The following is a 22,370-nucleotide window of genomic DNA, read 5'->3' as shown; positions in this document are numbered from 1 at the left end:
AGTGATTTGATTTGAGAGTTCAAACTCACTGCTGTAATAACCTATAATGATTAATATAATAACTATAGTATTGGTCATCTCATATTTACACTGACTTTAGTGAACATGAACAACATTAACTAATTGTTATTTACTAGCTAATCTTATATGTAGTGATGTGACGTTCTGTATCGAGGCTTCGAAGCCTGTGTCGAGTAATTGAGGGGGCGTTTCCGCGATGCGCGTATCGAGGCTTGCTTCATTTATGGGAAGAGCTGAAAATGATGACGTCCGAAGCCTCGCTGCCCGGCTGTACCACGTGACTGGTTCATGAAGTGGTTCGAACTTTGCCGCGAGATATGACAGCGATATAAACCCCTCAGACTTCATTCAAAAATGTGGGTGTTTGATGGAGAGTTGCGGTTAGTGAGAGTTTGGAGACAGTTTGGAGGTTTATGAGAGTGAGGAGAGAAAGTCAGGAGAGAATGGAGCCAGCTAAGAAGAGGAGCACAACTACTGTCCACACCCCAACCACACCTCACAGTAAATGATCATTTCCATTTTAAGCATTTCCAAATAATCATTTTCCATACTGCCAGTATAAATATACACAGTATGCTGCCATCACTACAATATACATGTTTTACACACTCCTTGTGTTGTTGACATTTACAGGCTGTGTGCAAAAGGCCACACTCTTCAAATTCATGCCAACTAATATTTTTACGTCCAGTAGGTCTCCTACTAGAGCAAATGAAGCTTCAAGAAGCTTTGCGCTGGGATGAACCAATTGGATGAAAAGCTTCAGTGCTTCATGAAGCTTCATCTGCCCATCACTACTTATATGACTGTTCAGTACAGATATGAAGCCCAGCAATCATGTTTTACAGTCCTGTGGTCTCAGCCTCAGATACTTATCAAATCACACAAAGCTCATGTAGAAACGAACAAAACATGTTCTCCCTCATTACCCGCCTGTTTCCAATCAGTGCACGGCCTTAATCAGGAGTCTTAATCAGCGTCACCTGTGGAGGTTGTGGCTAACAACGAACATAACTATAGGTGTTTAGGAATATATAAGCTGAAGAGCTCGGCCACATAGCGAGTTTGTGCGTCATGGAGAGCAGGGTTCGCAGTGATTTGTAAAGGCCTATCTGGCGTTATAGTTAGTTTTGCTCTGACTTGTAACAAAATGTGTGAGGACTTGGCTGGAGCTGACTCGTTGCACATAGCGGACTATGCAGTTTTTGTGTTGATGCTGCTGGTGTCCGCAACCATCGGCTTACACTACGCTTGGATCGGAAGAAGGCAGCAAAATACCCAGGAATTCTTAACCGGAGATCGAAAACTCACCGCTCTGCCCGTCTCCCTGTCACTGACCGCCAGCGACCTGTCGTCCATCATACTGATATCCATTCCGGTAGAGGTAATGTGCGGGATTGGCCTCAGATTAAAATTCTCTCATTGCACTTTCATTTTTTCCTGTGATTGGCTTTCCCCGCGAATATTTGACTTTAAACTGTACTTGCATAAGTATAAGGACCTTCCTCGTGGCAATTAATACAACATTTAAGTAACAGAAAAACTAATTGCATAGAACTTTGAGTTTATAGTAAAAACATTCTGTTAGCTAATAAAATATTCCAAGCTGTATTATTGGAAGTATGACTTTTATATTTAAAATATCTCAGATGAAATGTGCATTACATGTCTTTACACTGACGGTAGTTTAACTGGTCCAGTCCATTTGGCCCACGATGAAAAATGAGTTTGATAATTTTAAGAAACTCCATTCTGGGTTTCTTTGAGGCCTGGGCTTTCATCATCAGAGTTCAGCCTTTAACCTATAACAATTAGAATATTCTCAAGTAACACTCAAATATGATCAACAGTTAATTACGGCACCGGCCGGAGTACCGGGAGCAGTTTGGAAGAACAAGAAGACGCGGAGACTGTTCTAGATTGTGTTAAGGTTCAAAATTGAGGAGGGAGAGTACAAACCACCCTTGGTCCAGAAGGTCTTGGTCAAACAATGATTTTAATGAACACACACGTGTGGGAAGACAACTCTGTATGCCGACAGCAAGTAGTCTTCAACTTAATCAAAGCATGAACAGATATTTTATAGCATCAGGGTTTGATTTACTGACGCCCCTTCATGCGTCACAGATACATTTTATACATAGATCAGATCAACACCACAATGACTTTTAACCCAGAAGATCATCTTCTATTTTCATGGCTGGTACTTTCCGTTCTTGTCTTAAAGTGAATTGTTCCTCTTTCTTACCGAGACATGACTAATCTCTCCTCTAAATAAATCTAACTCATGTGTGTGTGTGTGTTGACCTCACATGCTCTTTGTGTCACCTCTTCACCTACTAACTGTCTGTGTCTCGTCCTCAAATGCTCTTTCTCAATTCACCTGTTGCACTTCTGACCTTTCACCAGACCAGAGGCTCACTGAGACTATATGTATGTCTTCTACTAAATAAATGTTTTAACCAAGAACTTCTACTAAAACCTTAATATGAAATGACCTGATATATAAGTGTTTTGTAAGCATGTACTGCAATTCCTTCTATGGCTCCAAGTCACTTGCACAATAGATTGTCCGGACATCGCGCCGAACAAAGCTTCCAACCCCCAATTAATTGACCGAGCTCCAACTCTTTAATAAGCACAGATATGCATTGTGTATAAAATAGTCCTAACTGCACCTGAAATACAAGGTCAACATAATAACTGTATGCATAACATCTTAAGGCCTTCTTAAAGCTATCTGTTACATTGTTAAAGCCTCGTCTTAGCCTGCTGCTCAAAATAACTTTCACTTCTGCAAAACTCTCCAAGCCTGTTTCCTGTCCTGTTACTTTTAGCCTTTCTGAAAGACACACTGTTTAAACCTCTAAACGCAATATAAACTCCAGATTATATTATTAATGCAATGGTAATGATGACAATTATTTAACAATAGCAGTAAAATAATTTCCCTGCTCCACACTCCCTCTCTCGACCTCTGGAACACCAGAGGTCGCAATACATTGTGTCCTCGCTCAGACCCTCTCTAGCCGTCCTCTGGCTCAACCAGCTCCCATTCGAGAACACTCCATGTGTAAGCTTAGGTTTTCTCGGTCCCTCTCTGGTGGTTCAGCAGGCCTCGAGATCTCCAGGATCCTCGCCCCTCCTGTGGTCGCCGAGATCGATCTTCTGCAAAGGAAACAAAACACCTTTTCCTGCATCTCCCTAACTTATCCTTTTTGGGACTCTGTAATCAAAAGCCTGATCCTAATTATGTTCTTAACTTATTGACTTATATTTATATATATTCTTTAACGTTACTCATCCCTTTAAAACTCTTTAAGCCCTGCTTTTACGTCCGGTTGCTCGCTCTATTTTCCTATCTGATCATCGACCTCCTGTACACAAACTGTCCACCTTTTTAACAAAAAATCATTAGAACCAGCCTATTCTACTAAAAGCTCCAAAAGAAAAACAACCACTTTAATCAATTAAGTTTAAGCATATAAGCAATTACTCCTGTATACATTTCATCATAGCTAAATGCTGCCTTGAAACAACTCCTGTGTGTTAACACTAACTTCATTTTAAAACCTCACATTTCCTATGTTATCACCTGTTTTTGGTATAGCCTTTTTATTTCATTTGCTCCTTTTAATTTAACAATACCTTCTAATTCTAGTTTATCAGACTTAACCAAAATATATGCTTTCCTTCCTCTTTGGTCCTTCTTTAAGTTCAGTTAAAAGCTAAATGAATTTGAGGCCTTTTGCCTGGAATCAATACTGTCATGTGTGTTTCTGTGTAATATCTGTCTGTGTAAGCCTACATTATAACCACTACTTCTAGAAATCAAAAAAGAAATCAAACCTGTTCTCCTCCTTCAACCCTCACTAATTTTCCCTCTAAAATTTATTCACAGCTTTGAAAAACCGGCATTGTATCTTCTAAACAGGATTCAGTTCACTTTAATCCTTTACCCTTAACATAAAACTAACAGTTTCAGTTTTACCATATCCAAATGATCAAAAAATCCCTGCTCCACAATTGTCATCCCAAACTAACTCGGTTTATTCTTTTGTGCAGCAGTTTTTATAGGCAGACAACAGGTTTCAGTTCAGACCCTGCCCACTGGGTGGGGTGGTGTCCTTCGACAGTTGGAATCCTTTGTTCAGCAAGGGCAATAAAGATACACTCACAAGGCCTATAAATCTTATACAGAGGTCTCCTACATCCGTGAGTTCTGACACAACCCAGATGGTCTTCACATAAACATCTTCTGCAAGGGAGTGATAAGTAAAAGAGTGATTTGTTGGTGTTTTCCCTCAAACCTTAGTATCTACTTTCACACCATAAAATCTTCAGTTGACACAGCAAGAGAAAATGACGGTTAACATAAAGAGCCTTGTTGAGTCACAGAATCTTCTGTCTAATATCATCAAAAAAAGTACCCAGTAAATGCTCCCATAATACTAAAATATCTAATATCCACACTGTAATAAAAACATTTATTCAGGGTTGGACTCCTGTTAGTATTTCAAGTCTACTGCACCAACTCCAATAGCCCGACTGTGTGAATTGTTAAAACTTTATAAACCTGCATGTGTGTCATGGTCTTGCTCATTTTCCTGTTTGTTAAATTGGAAACACTGCTTGTCTGTAGGTGTACCGCTATGGAGCCATCATAGGGTATGCTTGCTTCGGGCATTTTCTGGCCCAGGTGTTCACATGTGAGATCTTTCTCCCAGTCTTTTACAGGCTGCCCATTACCAGCACTTTTCAGGTATGTGTAGTAGCTTTTTGCAGATTGTGTACAATAACCAGAAGCGCGTCCGTAATTTAAAGGGAAGAAATCAGCTTATTTGGTTTCTGGTTAAACCAGTTATGATTTATTGTGTAATAAAATGTTTGTTTGTTTTTTAATTAGACTGCTCTATGGTACAATAAATGCACCACTAGTTTGTTTGTTTTAAAAAAAAAGTCTGTTTGGATGCTGTATGAGTAACTGTCTTCTCTACCAAGTATCTGGAGCTGCGTTATAACAAAGTAACCCGTCTGCTGGTAACATTCCTCGCTATTATTCAAACAGCGAGTATGGCAGTAAGCAAGTTTTAAGACTTGTTTGGCTAGGGCCACATATCTGTAACCAGATGGCCATTTGTCCTTTTTTTTTTTTTTTTTACCACAGCTCCTTTTGTCTGGACTTGCAATTTATGCTCCAGCCCTCGCATTAAATCAAGGTATAGTCAGGCCAAAGCTGACAGGTTCAGGAAACATTACTGCACAAGTAAACTTGTGGGTACTTGAGTGACCAGTATCTTAAATGTTCCCACTTCTCTACAGTGACTGGCTGGAATCTGTGGGTGGTAATCGTGGTAACAGGAATGGTCTGTACGGCATACTGCGCATTGGTATGGAACAACAAAAGCTGCAAAAGTCATCTCTCTCTCTGCTATACATTTCCCTTAAACTGAACTGTTTCTTGCTTTGACTGTCTGGATTTAAATGGGCTCATTATTTCAGGGTGGAATGAAGGCAGTGGTTTGGACAGATGTTTTCCAGGTAGGCTTCGACACGCAAGATTACTGTTAATGCTACATAGCCTACATAGAAGAATATCAAATGAGTCAATTTCGAGTGCCAGGACATTTGGCTTTAATTCTAAATCACAATTAAACTTGAATTCTAGTTGTAGCAGTGGGGTAAATGTCTTGATATAATCCGATTTTTATCTTCTAGGTTGGAATAATGTTAGCCGGCCTTCTGTGTCATATCCAAGTGTCTCTCCTTAGGAGTCTCTATTCTGTCCAATTCACAAGGAGGAAGACTGAACTTTCTGGAGTGAGTATAAGGGAAGAAAGTAAAGTAACTTTAAGAGCCTGCATATTCAAACCCTTGCATCTCAATACTGAGGAATTGTTTTGGCAAATTGAGTACAATTTTGCACCATAATTCAAATGATAGAAATGTACAGTACATTAAAGTGTGTATTTGAGCCCCACTGTTGGAACTGAGTGCAACAAAAGCACTGCTTTCTTTACTTGGATTTAAATCACAGTACTTGAACTAGGCACGTTGATAGACTGAACTTCTGGAAACAAATTGCTTCTGTACTATAGTCTGAAAATAAGCCAAAGAACTCTGGCTGAACCCCAATATAGGGAGTGATTGTCCAGGTAAAGGCAAACATTTTTTTATTTTTTTTTAAACCGCTCTAAATGAATAAGTCAAAACGACTCAATAGCCTAGGGGTGTCAAACGTAAGGCCAAGGGGCCATAATTGGTCTACCAGAGACTCTGACCAAAGTAGATAAGAAAGAACAATCAATTATTATTATTTTTTTTAAAAGTGGGTCAACAGTAAAGACCTCCAACAATTTTTAAACTTTACACATTTCTTACATTTTAAGATGGTCCATTGATGGATTTGCAGCTATATTTAAATGTATAATTAAACTGTACAGAAAGGAAGTGACTGGTTCAGCCCATGTCTCCTGCAGTGCTAAGGCTTTGACATCCCTGCAGCAACTTCTGACATGTTTGACCATATTAGCGTACTCTAATCTACTCTTACTCGGGCTTATTTGGATAGATTGCAAAGATGCTGAATATGTTACAGTGCTGGGGTTTAAAATCACATTAACTTTTCTGAGCAAATATTATTCTGCCTTTTCACTACAGTATTGTCTTGTGACAAACACCAGGCCAGTTTTTCCTGGAAACCTCATTGACATATCTGTGTAGGCTCTTAGTCATCCATCATCAGTCATATAAGGAGTTACGGGTCATATTGATGCATTTGCGTGAAATCATTAGGGTCTGTAGTTACTGTTTTTTAAATATGAATAAAGTTGCACAATTGTCACTTCACTTTAGATGATTCATAGGTATACGGTTTTCCCAGTTTTGACTTGAACCCTCTGAGGCGGCACACATTTTGGACCATAGCCATCGGTGGGACACTCGGCTGGACAATGACCAGTGGAACTAGCCAGACTCAGGTTCAGAGATACAACTCCTGCAAGAGTATCACTCATGCCAGAATGTGAGTCATAATTTAATGGGAGGATTTTATAACTGAAACAATACTATATCACTTAAAATGTGGAAAATTTTCAGGCTTGCATATGGAAGTGTAAAAATGTGCTAGTCAACTTTCTGCTTGTCTAATCTATTAAGTGCAGTGTACTTGCAAGCAGGACCATAGAATACTCAAAGTCTAGACTTGGTATGATTTAAGGACCCTCAGTCTTGTAACTAATGGGACCCGGATACAGTGCATCCATAAACAAGTGTAGATTTTTCTTAATGCCAGCCTGGCAAGAATGGAAATTTATCCTTTCAACTGTTTCACCTGGTCTCTTTCAGAGCTGTGTTCATCAGCGTGGTAAGTTATTCTTTGTTCCTGGGATCTGCAGTGTTTTCAGGATTGTGCCTCTACTCTTTCTATAAGGACTGATCCATGGACAGCTGGAAAAATTTCTTTTTCTGATCAGGTATTGAGGTTCTGTGTCATAACTTATTCCCTTAAAGTACTAGTGGATCTGCCTGTGGTTTTACAAGCAACAAGTTGATCTTTGTTTCTTCATAGCTGCTGCCATATTTGGTAATGGATATCCTGAAAAGCTACCCTGGCCTCCCAGGACTCTTTCTTGCAGCAGTTTACAGTGGCACCTTAAGGTTTTATACTTTTATTTGCTAATAAAGTATTGCAGTTTCCAACATCAAAAGCTGGGCCTCATCCTGTACTTAATGCATCTTGTTTCCTAGCTGGTTCCATCAGTTAAATGATTGTCAAATGTTACGTGAATGGTTGCAGACCTTTTAATAACTTTTATTAAGCTCAGCACAGTCTCATCAATCATCAACACATTGGCTGCAGTGACTCTAGAGGACCTGATCAAGCCAAATGTCACACTGACTGACAGACAATTGCTTTACATCTCCAGAGCACTGAGTACGTACCTGATCTGTTCACAGTACATGGTGAACTCTGTCCTTTGAGCACTGGTATGTGACTGAGGCTAAAGCTGAATTAGTTATAAATCTTCATGATTAAAATGTCAGTTTTTACACGAAGTTGTTGCAGGTTGCAGTATTGGAGGGTTGTGTGTTTCTATGGCTGGCCTGGCATCACTTATGGGACTACTTGCTCAGGTAGTGAGAATCTGTTGATACAAGTCACAACATGAAAATACATAAATCTTAAATGTGGCCTACCAAACACTTGGACTTTTTAAACATGTGCGTGTGTATATAAAGCATTTAAGGTTTCACTTAGGATGTTTTGATGAAGAATAATCATCGGTGAGGTCAGTGGAAGTCCTGTTTGGTCTGTTTGTTTTACTTTTACTGGAGAAGCACAATGTTTAAACACGTTCAATAAAGGCGCTTAGGAGGCTATTGTGGAGCAGGGAAATTATTTTACTGCTATTGTTAAATAATTGTCATCATTACCATTGCATTAATAATATAATCTGGAGTTTATATTGCATTCAGGGGTTGAACAGTGTGTCTTTCAGAAAGGCTAAAAGTCACAGGCTGACAGGAAACAGGCTTGCAGAGAGTTTGCAGAAGCAGGAAGTTATTTTGAGCAGCAGGCTAAGACGAGGCTTTAACAATGTAACAGATAGCTTTAAGATGGCCTTAAGATGTTTATGATGATGTTAATTTTGTATTTCAGGTGCAGTTATGCATTGTGTATAAAATAGTCATATCTGTGCTTATTAAAGAGTTGGAGCTCGGTCAATTAATTGGGGGTTGGAAGCTTTGTTCGGCGCGATGTCCGGACAATCTATTGTGCAAGTGATTTGGAGCCATAGAAGGAATTGCAATACATGCTTACAAAACACTTATATATCAGGTCATTTCATATTAAGGTTTAAGTAGAGGTTCTTGGTTAAAACATTTATTTAGTAGAAGACATACACATAGTCTCCGTGAGCCTCTGGTCTAGTGAAAGGTCAGAAGTGCAACAGGTGAATTAAGAAAGAGCATTTGAGGACGAGACACAGACAGTTAGTAGGTGAAGAGGTGACACAAAGAGCATGTGGGGTCAACACACACACACACACACATGAGTTAGATTTATTTAGAGGAGAGATTAGTCATGTCTCGGCAAGAAAGAGGAACAATTCACTTTAAGACAAGAACGGAAAGTACCAGCCATGAAAATAGAAGATGATCTTCTGGGTTAAAAGTCATTGTGGTGTTGATCTGATCTATGTATAAAATGTATCTGTGACGCATGAAGGGGCGTCAGTAAACAAGCCCTGACGGTATATAATCTGTGTATGCTTTGAGGAAGTCGGAGATCACTTGCTGTCGGCGTACAGAGTGTTCTTCCCACACGTGTGTATTCATTAAAATCATTGTTTGACCAAGAGCTCCTGGACCATGGGTGGTTTGTATTCTCCTTCCTCAATTTTGAACCTTAACACTATAACAGTGTGTCTGCAATAACTGATTATCAAACCTTTAACACAATATCACAGAGGGCCCAGAACAAATACACATGGTGTTCCAAATGCAAACACAGCGTAATCTGCAGAAACGACCCAAATCCCAGGACAAAGAGCACGTCCCTATCTGACATCTACCAGCCACAGCACAAGAAAGAGGTCCTTTAAACATGCATCCAGTTTTCTGGTGGTGGCACAAAGCACTATTGTTACCCAAGTTTTATGTGTTTGGGTTCACACTCAAAATTCTAAACTTTATTCATTAACTTTGAGCTTAACCTGAAAGGACACGTGCGCGCACCGCCTGGAATAATTTATCTTACAATTTAATAGACTACCTAGAGGTGATGACACCGCCTTCCCAATGATCTACAAAACACTGCCTGATAAACGCTTTAGCTTTATTTCAGTTTTGCTCCGACTGATAAAATGTCCGGGGATGCTCACTTGCTCGTGGCAGCAGACTATGTGGTGTTTGCTGTCGTTCTGCTCCTGTCTGCTGCTGTTGGTTTTTATTACGCCTGGAGAAGCAGGAAACAAGGAACCTCCAGGGACTTTTTAACTGGGGGCCGAAAACTCAATGCCCTGGCTGTCTCCATGTCCCTCACTGCCAGCTACATGTCATCCGTCACTGTGCTCTCCAACCCAGCCGAGGTAACGTGTCGGGACTGTCCTGGATCTGCACTCAGCTTCCTCAGCGCACAAACATTTATTCAGAGCTTAAATTAGAATTTTATAAAATGCGTAAAACTGATTTCTGTGCATTAGAAGACGGCTGGAGTCAGCTAACCGAGCATTACTTTGAGTGCACCGCTTTCAATTTCAAACAAATAAAATAACGAATTTAAAGTTTTCGTGTTACTCACCAGAGTTCAGCACTGTTCATATGTTGCTCCAAAGCTCGTTCAGTATCAGCAGCATCAGCGTTTCAAATGATCTCTGGCAAAGTTTCACCAGCCAACCAGCTGTTTTGCTATTTTGTGTTTCCATAAATCTTTTTCAACCTGTCTGTAGGTGTATCGCTACGGAGCCATATTTGGCTATTTAAGTATTTCCTATGTAATAGCAGTGGTGTACACATCCGAAGTCTTTCTCCCAGTTTTCTACAGACTGGCCATCAACAGCACATATGAGGTAACTGCGGTTTTGTTTTCAACATTATTTTTGCTATATTTTAAACTGTTGGCTGGGCTACACCTGTCAGTAAGTGTACAAAGTACTAGCTTTGAATTGGAGGGAGTGAGGGGAACTAGAAGTTTCATGTATCACTATCAATATGCGTCTTTTCTCTGTCTGGTCTCTGCCAAGTATCTGGAGCTGCGTTTCAGCAGAGCCACTCGTCTCCTGGGAATGCTGATCTTCTTTTTTAACGCAGTAAGAAGCCAGTGGTTCAATCTTTGTAGTGCTTTGACTTCTGCACATAAAACTACGTTGGTATCAGCAGAGACATGTTGTTGCTGTGACTTTCTAACTCTTTGCCACAGTTGCTCTACACTGGACTTGTAATTTATGCTCCAGCTCTGGCTTTGAACCAAGGTATGTCAGCTCCAGTTCACAGCAGTTAAGTTCGTGAAGGGATCTTGAACAAGAGTGTTTCCCCTGTTAATGAATTTCCCTTCTTTTTGCAGTGACTGGTATGAACCTGTGGGGTGGGATTATTTCGACAGCCACTGTTTGTACTTTGTATTGTGCACTGGTTAGTAAAACATTTATTACATACGACACACACACTGCAGTGCATCACATTGTCAGTCGAACCTCATCGAGCATCACTAAGCCAGGAACCTTAAGAGACCCCCACTTTCACATTCAGCAGAGATTAAATGAGAATATTTACATTTTCCTAAAATTCACAAGGTCCCCTTCCCATTTACCCTTTAAAACAAAATATCTCTCATTTAACATCACCTCTGATTTCTTGACGTTTTCATTTGGATGATTTAATTCAAATGATTTGTTTTGTTTCATGAAAAATATGTGCCCATTTTTAAAATTTGATGTTTTCACCTGCAATCACTAAGGGTCAAAAGTTGAAACCGTGATTGCATAATGTGTTGCGTCACCTGTTTTTTTTTTTTTTTTCTAAAAGTCTGCAAACATTTGAAAGCTTAGAAACCAGTTGTTGTAGTTTACAGAGCACAGTGTTTTCTCATTCATGGGTAATCTAGGACTTCAGCTGGATGCATTAGTTGTTATTAATCTCTGGCACTTTTCCTTCGCCTGTCCATTGTCCTGTCCCCCCCTTATTAATGTACTTGTTACTGAAAAAAGTAACGTCGTTAGTGACGCCGTTATTCCCATCACTTGTGCTTTCTGAAAATGTTCTACTACAGAATACGGTCACATATTTCCACGTTATGCATTCTGTTCATTAATACAGCTTCCTAACCTTTTTGACAGAGATTTTTCTTGTTTTGTGGCGTTTGTTACAGGGTGGCCTGAAAGCTGTGGTGTGGACAGATGTTGTTCAGGTAGGGTTCTGGATCAAATAAAACGAAAAAAAATACACAAATGCCTCCAAATAGTTGTGGTAGATGGCTGCCCCTTCCTGACGTTCACGTTTCTTCCTGTTAAAAGGGAGTTTTTTGGTTCACACTGCCATTTGATTGCTGGCGTTTTCTCTGGATTGTAGGGTCTTTATCTTACAATATAATGTCCTTTTGTTATGATTTGGAACCATATAAATATATTCCATTGCTATGTAAGTAAAACTGAATTAAATTGCAATCAGGTTTCAGTCTAATTTTATCGACACCACAGCCACGTTTGAGTCATGTCTTGATTCTTTGCAGTATTCATGTAAATTAGCAAGAATTTGATAACTGGGACCAAAATCTGTCAACATAGTTACAGAATACAGATCTGCCAACCAAACAAATCTCTGATTTTTCTTCCAGATTGGAATAATGTTTGCAGGCTACATGTCTGTTATAATCAAAAGTGTGATCTTAAAAGGAGGAATCTCCACTATCTTGTCAGATGCCCAAGAAGGAGGAAGAATTAACTTTGTGGAGTGAGTATGTGTGTGTGTGTGTGTGTGTGTGTGTGTGTGTGTGTGTGTGTGTGTGTGTGTGTGTGTTATACTAAAATCATCCTTGCATTGTGTAATCCCAGCTTTGACATAAACCCTCTGAGAAGACACACTTTTTGGACACTAGTCATCGGAGGGACATTTGGTTGGAGTGCGGTTTATGGGACCTACCAACCTCAAGTTCAGAGATACAACTCCTGCAAGAGCATTAAACATGCCAGATTGTGAGTGATTCAAAGGAATGTATTCCTTCCTTCCTGTTTAGCTTGCAAAACTAATAATTAAAATAATAATAATAAATTTTTTTTAAAAAAAAAGCAACAATATATGACACGTCTATTTCCACATCTATGTAAATTCTGATTCAGCCAAAGACACTACATTGGTGGGGTTTGCTGGCAAATGACACGTTCTTATCATAAACTTGGAAAAGATAGCTATGAAGCTATTATAAATGATGACATAATTTAATTTAATTTAATTTAATTTAATTTAATTATTTATTTCACACTTGGTCAACAGTTTCCACAGTTAGTTCTTTCAAACAAACCAACTACACTTTCTGTCAGTAAAGCACTGCAACCACGTGTGAAAAGGAGCAGGCAGAAGAATATATTCTTATTAAACCCTGCCCCCTATCTACAATCCAACTTATTTCGCAAGTGGGCACCAAAAGTCAAGGAACAAACTAACATTAACACTTATTTCCAGTCCTAACTCAAACCAAACAACAAATTTACAATCAGAATATACCACTCCACCAGGCACGTGCAGAGGGGGGGCTAGAGGGGCTTGAGCACCCGCCCCTTTCCTGATGGGTGCCCTTTTGATAAGGCAACTTTTTAAAAAAAATTATTTTTTTTTTATGTGTGTGTGCGTGCGGAGTCCTGTCTGTGCCCCTCAACAATAATATTTAACTATTAATCACAGTTTTGCTAAATAAAAGGATCTGGCTTGCATCAGTCACATGATCACATTTAACCAATGATCGCCCTCGACGGCAGAACGCGCTGGTTACGAGACGGGAACGAGCTCACAAAGAGCACGCGCATTTTTAGCGGTCCGGAGCTGTAGGAGAAACACAAGTTATCTCAGAGACACAGAGTGATGCGACAAAACCAGTAAGTAGGTGTACAGCGTACACTGTAGTGTGTAGCACCCAGGAGTATTAGCTTATTACGTACACGTTGGTAAGATGTCTTGTTTCAACTGACGAACTGAAACGAGCGTGCTGTGTGTGCAACAACGTGACAAACATTACCTGTCCTTTTATTAACTGCACAGGTAGTGCTGGTCATAGCTGCTGGCTACCTGTGTAAGGCTGTCATGGGTCTGTAGCTCTGTCACCGTTTTAGGGAACATATTTAGTTTTAAAGTAAGTTTCCGGGCTTTTCCTGCCTTTCTGGAGGGATTATATTTCACTAAAAAACGATCTAATATGCATGTCCACATAATTATGCATTATAATAATTATAATACATTAAAAAAACACACGCTGTATTTTAAAGAACATACATTAAGAAGCAGATTATATTAGATTTATATTTTAAATAAGACAAAATTTGGATTTTACAGCAGTAAAATGATTGTATCTCTACAGTTTAAAAATGTAATAAGCTTTGCCCCTGCACAGAGTGGATAGTGAAACAAATGGAATCATCATAATGACATTATTTCATATTTATTACTTCCCCCTCCTCATTGCTTTATTATTGTAGCTCTAGTAATAAATAAATTAAAAAAAAAGATTCTGGATCAGCACCATGATGCCCATAGTATATACAGTATTCTGAAGAAGGTCTAAAATGTCATTGTGTGTGCGTGCATGTGTGTGTTTCATTTAGATGGATTTTTAAAAAAAATATTACTCATGATATAACATTGTCCAGACATGCCTGGTAAGGACATGAGGAGGAAACAGCAGGAGCTGTGTGAGGCTACTAAAGGCAGTGCTATAACATTTTTCTGTCATCATTTTATTATAGATTAAGTGCAAGAGTTGTTAGGTGTGGATAATTAGATTATAGTTTATTGCAATAGCAAGTTGTGCCTTGTTCTCAGATAGACAGCAAGTGGAGAGTGATATATGAAATGATGGGATGGAAGGAAGAAGAGAAGCAAAGAGTGAATCACAGGCAGAGCCTAAATTATTTCTCACAGTTTTTTGTTGCCTTATGGTTCCAAGCGCTGTCACCAATCTTTGCATTTTGTTATTATCTCATGACACTTGTTTAATCAGCTACCATCTCTCCTATGGACTTTTTAATGTCTACAGTCTCAGATCAACACAGCCCTGCCCTTCCCATATTAGATTCTTGATGAATGTGTGTTGTTGTTATTCAACCTGGTTCAATGTGCCCCTTTTTAACTTTGAGCACCCGCCCCTTTAAACCTCTCTGCACGGCCCTACACTCCACATAGTAACGAGGAGAAAAGATAAGTAAATAAAATAAATGAAACAAAAATAATGGATCCTTATTCAATTAACTCCAACTTCATTCACATTCTTCATATTGAGTTATCGTTTTAGACATCATCAGCATACAGTGATAAGAAATATAATCTCGTTTGCTATGCTACACTGATTTTTGTTTGCATACGTCACTTTTTCGTGTTGTGTTTTTTCAGAGCTCTCTTCATCAACGTGTTAGGCCTAGTTTGCACCCTGACATCGTCAGTGATTTCAGGGCTGTGTCTTTATTCGTTCTATAAGAACTGTGACCCATGGAAAGCTGGACAAGTTTCATCACCTGATCAGGTCCATACACATAAACAAAGAAACCACAGGATGTTTGTTTTTATTCAAGTTATTTTATGATCTTAAAATAAAAATCTTTTTTTCCTTTACAGCTGTTGCCTTATTTGGTGATGGATATCTTGGCAGATCACCAAGGTCTTCCAGGACTATTTTTTGCTGCAGTATATAGTGCCTCTCTGAGGTTCATACAACATAATTTGATATATTTTTATTCATGTTGCATGTAACATTTAAAGCTGTGCCACATTTGAAGTGTCAGTTATGTCCATTAGTCCAGAGTAAACATGGTTCATTTCTTCATGTTCAGCACAGTTTCTACTTCAATCAACGCAATGGCTGCAGTGACCACGGAGGACCTGATCAAACCACGCATTAAACTATCTGAGAAAAAGCTTCTCTTAATCTCCAAAGGGCTGAGTAAATAACGAGTTTCCTGTTGTTTGTTTATAACACAGACTGCATGTTATATTAGATTAATTACTGCTACATGGATGCGGCTGGTAGTCGATAAAAATGTCATTTTGTGATGTGATGTTTTTGCAGGTGTGTTTTTTGGAATTGTATGCGTTGCCATGGCTGGACTGGCATCACTCATGGGACATATGATGCAGGTAGAGGGATCTGTTAATGCAGAGCTGTCAATGTGTTCAGGCAAACACATCCAGGAACGTTGTTGTTGTTTATTAGAAAGCATGTTAGTTACGTAAATAAGTAAATTTTTCACCTCAGTAAATACGACCATTCTTAAAGTGTTTTTTGAGCTGCAGGTCTCTTCAAACAGGCAGTGTCCATCATTGGTGGGGTCACTGGGGGTCCTTTACTCGGTCTGTTCAGTTTGGGTGTCCTCTGTCCATTTGTCAACTCCAAAGTAAGTCCATTCTCATTTTGGTATTTTCCTAAATCAACCTAACATCAATTTATCATCGTATAACATAGTACGGGAGCATTTTTCTTATTAACAGTATTAAAAAACACTTTATTAAATGCTTAATGTTTTAAAAAAAATGTTAACAGCAGGATAAAAATAATAATGACCAAACTCAGGGATGTGTGCCGAGTCCCCTGCTGTACGCTCTATACACTCACGACTGCACCCCCCACCCACCCATCCAACATTCGTATGCTGTAAATATTAATTTTAACAAGTTTGCTGATGACACAACTGTGATTGGGCTCATCACGACGGGAGATGAGTCTGCATACAGGGATGAAGTCGAAAATATGTCATCAAGGTGCAGCTGAAACAATCTGGTCGTCAATACCAAAAAACCCCCAAAGAAATAGTAGTTGACTTCAGAAGGAACAAACCTGACCCCCAGCCCATACACATTAATGGGGACTGTTTGGAGAGGGTCTCTGACTCCTGGGCCTGCACCTGGGTAGTAACCTATCCTGGAAAACAAACACCACAGCTATGATCAAGAAGGCACAGCAGCGACTCCACTTCCTGAGCGTCCTGAAGAACAACGCCTTAGCCAAGGAGCTGCTAGTGTCCTTCTACAGGTGCTCCATTGAAAGTACACTGACATACTGCATCCCAGTGTGGTTTGCCAGCAGTATTGCTTAGGAGTAAGCATCACTCCAGAGGGTCATCAACACAGCACAGAGGATCATCAGCTGTGATCAAGAGCTGTACTCTTCCCTGGAGGAGGTGTACAGGTCCTGCTGCCACAGGAAAGCCTACAGCATCCAGAAGGACACCGTGACAGTTTCACCTCTCATCCGAGAAGCTTCTTCAGTTCTAAGGTCAAATGGTGGGGAGTCCCAGATTTAAACCTAGTGGTAGTGTCCCCCCGCAGAGGGACAAAAGGACCCCCTGATGATCCTCCAATCGCCTGAGCCAAGGTGTGAAACTGGGTGTGGGTCCCAATCAGCCAGGGTTTCGGGTGAGTTCATTGTGAAACCTGGCCCCACCTTATCATGCGAATTCCTGAGGTCAGATGGCCCAGGATGTAAGTGGGCGTTAAGGCGTCTGGGGAGGGATCTCAAAACTGGATTATAAATGGCAGACAGTTGGTGTCGTAAACCACCGCCTCTGTTCAAAGATGGTCGCTCACAGTGGACATAGATGGCTTCTTTCACTCCTCTTTCAAACCATCTGTCCTCTCTGTCCAAAATGTGAACATTGGCATCCTCAAAAGAGTGACCTTTGTCCTTAAGATGCAGATGGACTGCTGAGTCTTGTCCTGTGGAGGTGGCTCTTCTATGTTGTGCCATGCGCTTGTGAAGTGGCTGTTTGGTCTCTCCAATGTAGAGGTCTGGGCATTCCTCGCTGCACTGTACAGCATACACCACATTGTTAAGTCTGTGTTTTGGGGTGTTGTCTTTCGGGGTGAACCAGTTTTTGTCTGGGCGTGTTGCTGGGTCTGAAATACACCGGGATGTCATGCTTGGAGAAAACTCTCCTGAGTTTTTCTGATACACCGATAAGATTCTGATAAGAAGGACAGACGCAACAACATTGTCATCCCCTATGTAGCCGGTGCAACGAGCTCACCCGAAACCCTGGCTGATTGGGACCCACACCCAGTTTCACACCTTGGCTCAGGCGATTAGAGGATCATCAGGGGGTCCTTTTGTCCCTCTGCGGGGGGATACTCCCACTAGGTTTAAATCTGGGACTCCCCACCATTTGACCTTAGAACTGAAGAAGCTTCTCGGATGAGAGGTGAAACGTCTTCAAGCAACTTAAAGAAGTCCAGACGCTTTTCTTTGCAAGCTCCTTTGACTACGATGACCTGGATGACTGAGAACCTTCACAGACAGACTTGTACATACTATTTTTTTTTCTTTGTTTAAAATTTATCGTACATCTATACTTGTTTCTCTTAACAGTGCCCCCTTCCACTTGTACTGAATGGGTTTACATGCAGTTTTTGTTGTTCAAAAGCGCAATGGCAATAAAGATTCTGATTCTGATATTTGTCCACAGGGAGGTCTATGTGGTCTCGTGACAGGATTGGCTGCAGCTGTCTCTGTGAGCATTATAGGGATGATATCCCCTTCTCCTCCTGAGATGACCCGACCTCTCTTTCTGAGCACTGAGGGTTGTAACTTTACTACTGGTAGCAGTTTCAATTGGACTACCCCACTGCCAACAGAACCAAGTCTTTTTACCACAACCCCAGGACAGAATACTGATGACATGTAAGTGTGGTCGGGTCTGTCTTGAATGAATGAAATATTATCTGGTGAGATGGGATGACGGAGCTTTCCTATAATGAACGAAAGTATAGTAAAATTAAAAAAAGGCCATATGATTTAAAAAAAAAAGTGATATAGTAAGGGGCAATGTTGTGAGGTCATTAATAATAATAATAATAATAATAATAATAATAATAATAATAATAATAATAATAAAAAACCTGGTGGAAAGCATAAATGTGCCCTAGTCTTGTTGAATATATTTTTCATTTGCAAACTGTCTTCACAAATTCCTTTGTAGCCTTCAGAATACTTTCATAATATGGTGTAATTACATTAATAAGACATTTGTTAACAAGATATCTACTAATCTCTCACCACCAGACATGCGGTTCAGTGGCACTCTCCATCCTACCTTTACTTCGGTGTCATTGGAGGTTTAACATCTGTTATTGTTGGAATAATCATCAGTCTCTTGACAGGTAAAAAACAAATGAAATAAAATAAATAAAGATTTTGTCATTAATTACCTGTACTTGGGAATGGATCTGTGATCTCATTTTCTTATTATTTCATAAGGACTTTTTGTATTTGTTCTTCCACTTATCATTTCAGGGGGATTGAGGGAGACGGTGGACCCAAGACTTATGCTAATGAAAGAAGACACTCTTTCTTATCACCTGTTCAAACGTGTCAAAGATGGGGTACGTGCTGAAGAGCAAAGGTATCAAAAGCAACCGACTGATGACAGGCGCTCAATTCTGCCTTGTACTTTTCCTTCCTTAGGTCATGGGAGGAACAGACAATGTTGGTCAGCCAAACAAGGAGGATGGAATCAATAAACCTGCAGTAGGGAAATTTGACAACAATACCCGTGTCTCATCTTTTTAATGACCGATACAGCTGAAGAATTTCACAACAAAGCTGCTGTAAAGCTCAAATCCAGGATTGTACTCATCTGACTTCATAAGAAATGAGACCAAAGGAACTGAGTTGTCAGCAAGAAAATAATGTTTTTATTTTTCCAGTGACTCAGTAAAAAGTAGAAAGCACTTCTTTCAAATATCTACTTGTGTACATGATGATTGCATGTTTCTATTGTTTAGATTAACAAATTATTAATAAAAAGCCACATGATAAACATTCCAATTCAAATTTATTGTACAGCGCCAAATCACAACAACAGCTAACAGCTTCAAGGTGCTTTATATTGCAAGGTAAACCCTACAATATGACCCCCATGTTACCAAGTACTTTGGTTACAGTGGGAAGAAACCCAAATGTCAACAAAGCTAAGGGCGGCGAGGCGTCATTACGGGTGCCGCTCAGGTGCGTCCGCCTTCCCTGCAGCGGCATTGCAGACCACGCCCCGCAACACACATTAACGTGGTAAAATACATATTTAGGCAGAATTTTGCAAATGTCTATTTTTCATTTTTTTTAGCAGCATATTGCTTTTTTTCCAATTATTTTTTAAAAGTCAGGTCGCCCTATGACAGCTGGGATAGGCTCCAGCGCCCCCCGCGACCCTGAAAAGGATAAGCAGAAGCCAATGGATGGAAGTCAGGTCAAGGCTCCAAAAGCCCAAAGGCAATATGAGGGTGGCGGCTCACAACAGTTTTTGTTAGCTACATGGATCATTTTAGTTCAGCTGGGTGTGTTTCCTTTTGTTTCCTTTAAGAGTTCAAAATGTGTTCATTACATAAATAAAATGTAATTTTCTCTATAGCACTTCATGGATTTCATAAGCAACAAACAGTTGTTCACACAATGGTAAAAAAAAAAAAAGGTAAAAAACAATGTTGTGTACAGTGTTATTTTCATTTTAGATGTCAAAAAGTATTTGCGGCTAATTCATTCAATTTATTGTCTTTATTTATAACTGGCATTATTGTTTCATTCTATTATAGAATCTTACAAAAAAGAGGCAAAATTGTATTCCATTATGCTTTATTAGCTGTTTCGGTGAAAAACAAATCAGCAATGCAAAAAAAAAAACAAAAAAAACAAAAAAAACCAACATACTGGAAAACAGTTATTCATCACTTGATTGCTTCAATACAACCCTTGGGCACCTCGCTCTCTCTCTCGATCAAATCTCGCTGTGGTAGACTCGTATGACCCAGGCTGATACAGGGTGCCCAGTCTGGATCCAGCATTTTGTAGTCTCGGTCGTTGTGTCCTTGGGCAAGACACTTCACCTAATGATAAATTACGTAATAACTAACAGAAGACTTACCTTTGTGGAAATGCTTGGAGCAGACTAACATGTGAGCTGGAGTGTTCTGAGACGTTCATTGGCGGTCCCAGCCCAATTGGCGCCCTGGGCGAAAACTCTCTCTGCCCCCCCCCCCCCTCCCCACAGACACACACACACACACACACATACTGTTGTTGGAACTATACTGAATTTCGCCAGAGAAACACACACAGACACACACATATGAAGAGAGAGAGAGTATGCATTGATGCATTGTATGCAAACAGCTACCAAGCAGCCATCATAATTCCTCATACAATGACAACAGGACAAATCAACAACTGACAATGACTAATTAATATTAAAATCTGTAACATATTGTATTGTTTGGAGTTTAGTCTGTTACTGTTACTATTTTACCATTTCTTCTTGGAGCAGCTCTAATTCGCATAATTTCCTTAGGGATTAATAAAGTATTCTGATTGTTTCAGGATGACCTGCCATTATCCAATGACACATCTGCTTACCTGTATCTTTTGCTCGTTTCTCCTCCTCTTCTTTTCTCTTTTTTCTAAACTGAGGACCTGATGGCTTTGAACTTTTCTTGTCCATCTTGGTTTTAATTTTGCACTCCAGTATGAACACAAATCCCCCAACTCGAGGATCACCACAACATAACCTAATAGACCTACACCCTGGTTCACAGATTCACTTTGTCTAGGGTTTATTTCTGAGATTTCACACAACCCAGGATTCAAATCATGAATACATAATGGGCTTGGATTTACAACATTATGAATGAAATGTGCTCTATTTGGAAGCAGCTGGCCCCCCTCCCCTTTCGACGGGTTGTGTGTGAGACTTTAAATCATCAAACTGTAAATTATAAATTTTAAATTGTTATTGATCCCTTTACCCCGAGTCCTAAAGTGTATATTTTTTCTTACTCTTTTATATATATATTGTTTGTTTACTTGCACTGCTGTAACTGGAGCCTCGTCGTCTCGTCTCTCTATATACTGGACTGGATGTAGCGGAGATGACAATAAAGTTTACTTTGACTTCAGCAGCAAGCAGGCGCACCGAGGGCTCTCGCGCTCACTTTTCGTGTATAGAATTTCGAATTTCAAATTATAAGTGTGTATTATAATGTCTGGTGTTTTCGTGTTTGTTGTTTTGTTTTTATTTTTGTTTTATTTTGCGAGTTGGTTATTAGATGCTGCTCCAGCCAGCCAGAGAATCCCCCGCCGCCCCGCCCTCTCCTCCCTGTGCCGCAAGCAGCAGGTGCACCTCGCAAACGGAGGGCGCCCTTACTCCCAGCAAATGGGCGATAGAAAACCGATCGGTGCCTATGCCATTCCCAGTATGCGCTGGCTGATGTCGGGGCAGCATAAGTACGAGCAATTTTTTATTTTTTTTGCAGATATCCGTGATGCCGCCCCCCACCACGATGCAGCAAGAGTCCTGACAGGGACTAGAAAGAGAGAGCAGATTTCTCCTGTTTTGGCTTCCCTTCATTGGCTTCCTGTTAAATCCAGAATTGAATTCAAAATCCTGCTCCTCACATACAAGGCCTTAAATAATCAGGCCCATATCACCATATTACCCCATTAGAGCACTTTGCTCTTGCACTGCAGGCTTACTTGTTAAACGTAGAATGGGGGAAGGAGCCTTCAGTTTTCAGGCCCCTCTTCTGTGGAACCAGCTTCCAGTTTGGATTCGGGGGACAGACAGTATCTCTACTTTCAAGATTAGGCTTAAAACTTTCCTTTTTGC

General features: G+C 40.1%; 1 protein-coding gene and 1 pseudogene across 1 annotated transcript; both read left to right on the top strand.

Moving 5' to 3' along the window:
* Positions 1–1,171: 1,171 nt before the first annotated feature.
* Positions 1,172–8,401, top strand: LOC113008694 (sodium-coupled monocarboxylate transporter 1-like; annotated as a pseudogene).
* Positions 8,402–9,836: 1,435 nt separating this feature from the next.
* Positions 9,837–19,539, top strand: LOC113009147 (sodium-coupled monocarboxylate transporter 1-like). The gene is made up of 17 exons (XM_026147296.1): positions 9,837–10,115; positions 10,476–10,595; positions 10,770–10,835; positions 10,946–10,997; positions 11,090–11,157; positions 11,894–11,932; positions 12,359–12,474; positions 12,576–12,716; positions 15,121–15,250; positions 15,343–15,431; positions 15,558–15,667; positions 15,794–15,861; positions 16,032–16,118; positions 18,183–18,397; positions 18,779–18,876; positions 19,010–19,098; positions 19,181–19,539. Exons 1-17 carry the CDS (start codon positions 9,891–9,893, stop codon positions 19,283–19,285), a joined length of 1,818 nt encoding a protein of 605 aa, XP_026003081.1. The 5' UTR covers positions 9,837–9,890; the 3' UTR covers positions 19,286–19,539.
* Positions 19,540–22,370: the final 2,831 nt, after the last annotated feature.

The sequence above is a fragment of the Astatotilapia calliptera genome, chromosome 17 (assembly GCF_900246225.1).
Source record: "Astatotilapia calliptera chromosome 17, fAstCal1.2, whole genome shotgun sequence".
Lineage (NCBI taxonomy): Eukaryota > Metazoa > Chordata > Actinopteri > Cichliformes > Cichlidae > Astatotilapia > Astatotilapia calliptera.
This window is presented reverse-complemented; position numbering and strand designations above follow the sequence as displayed.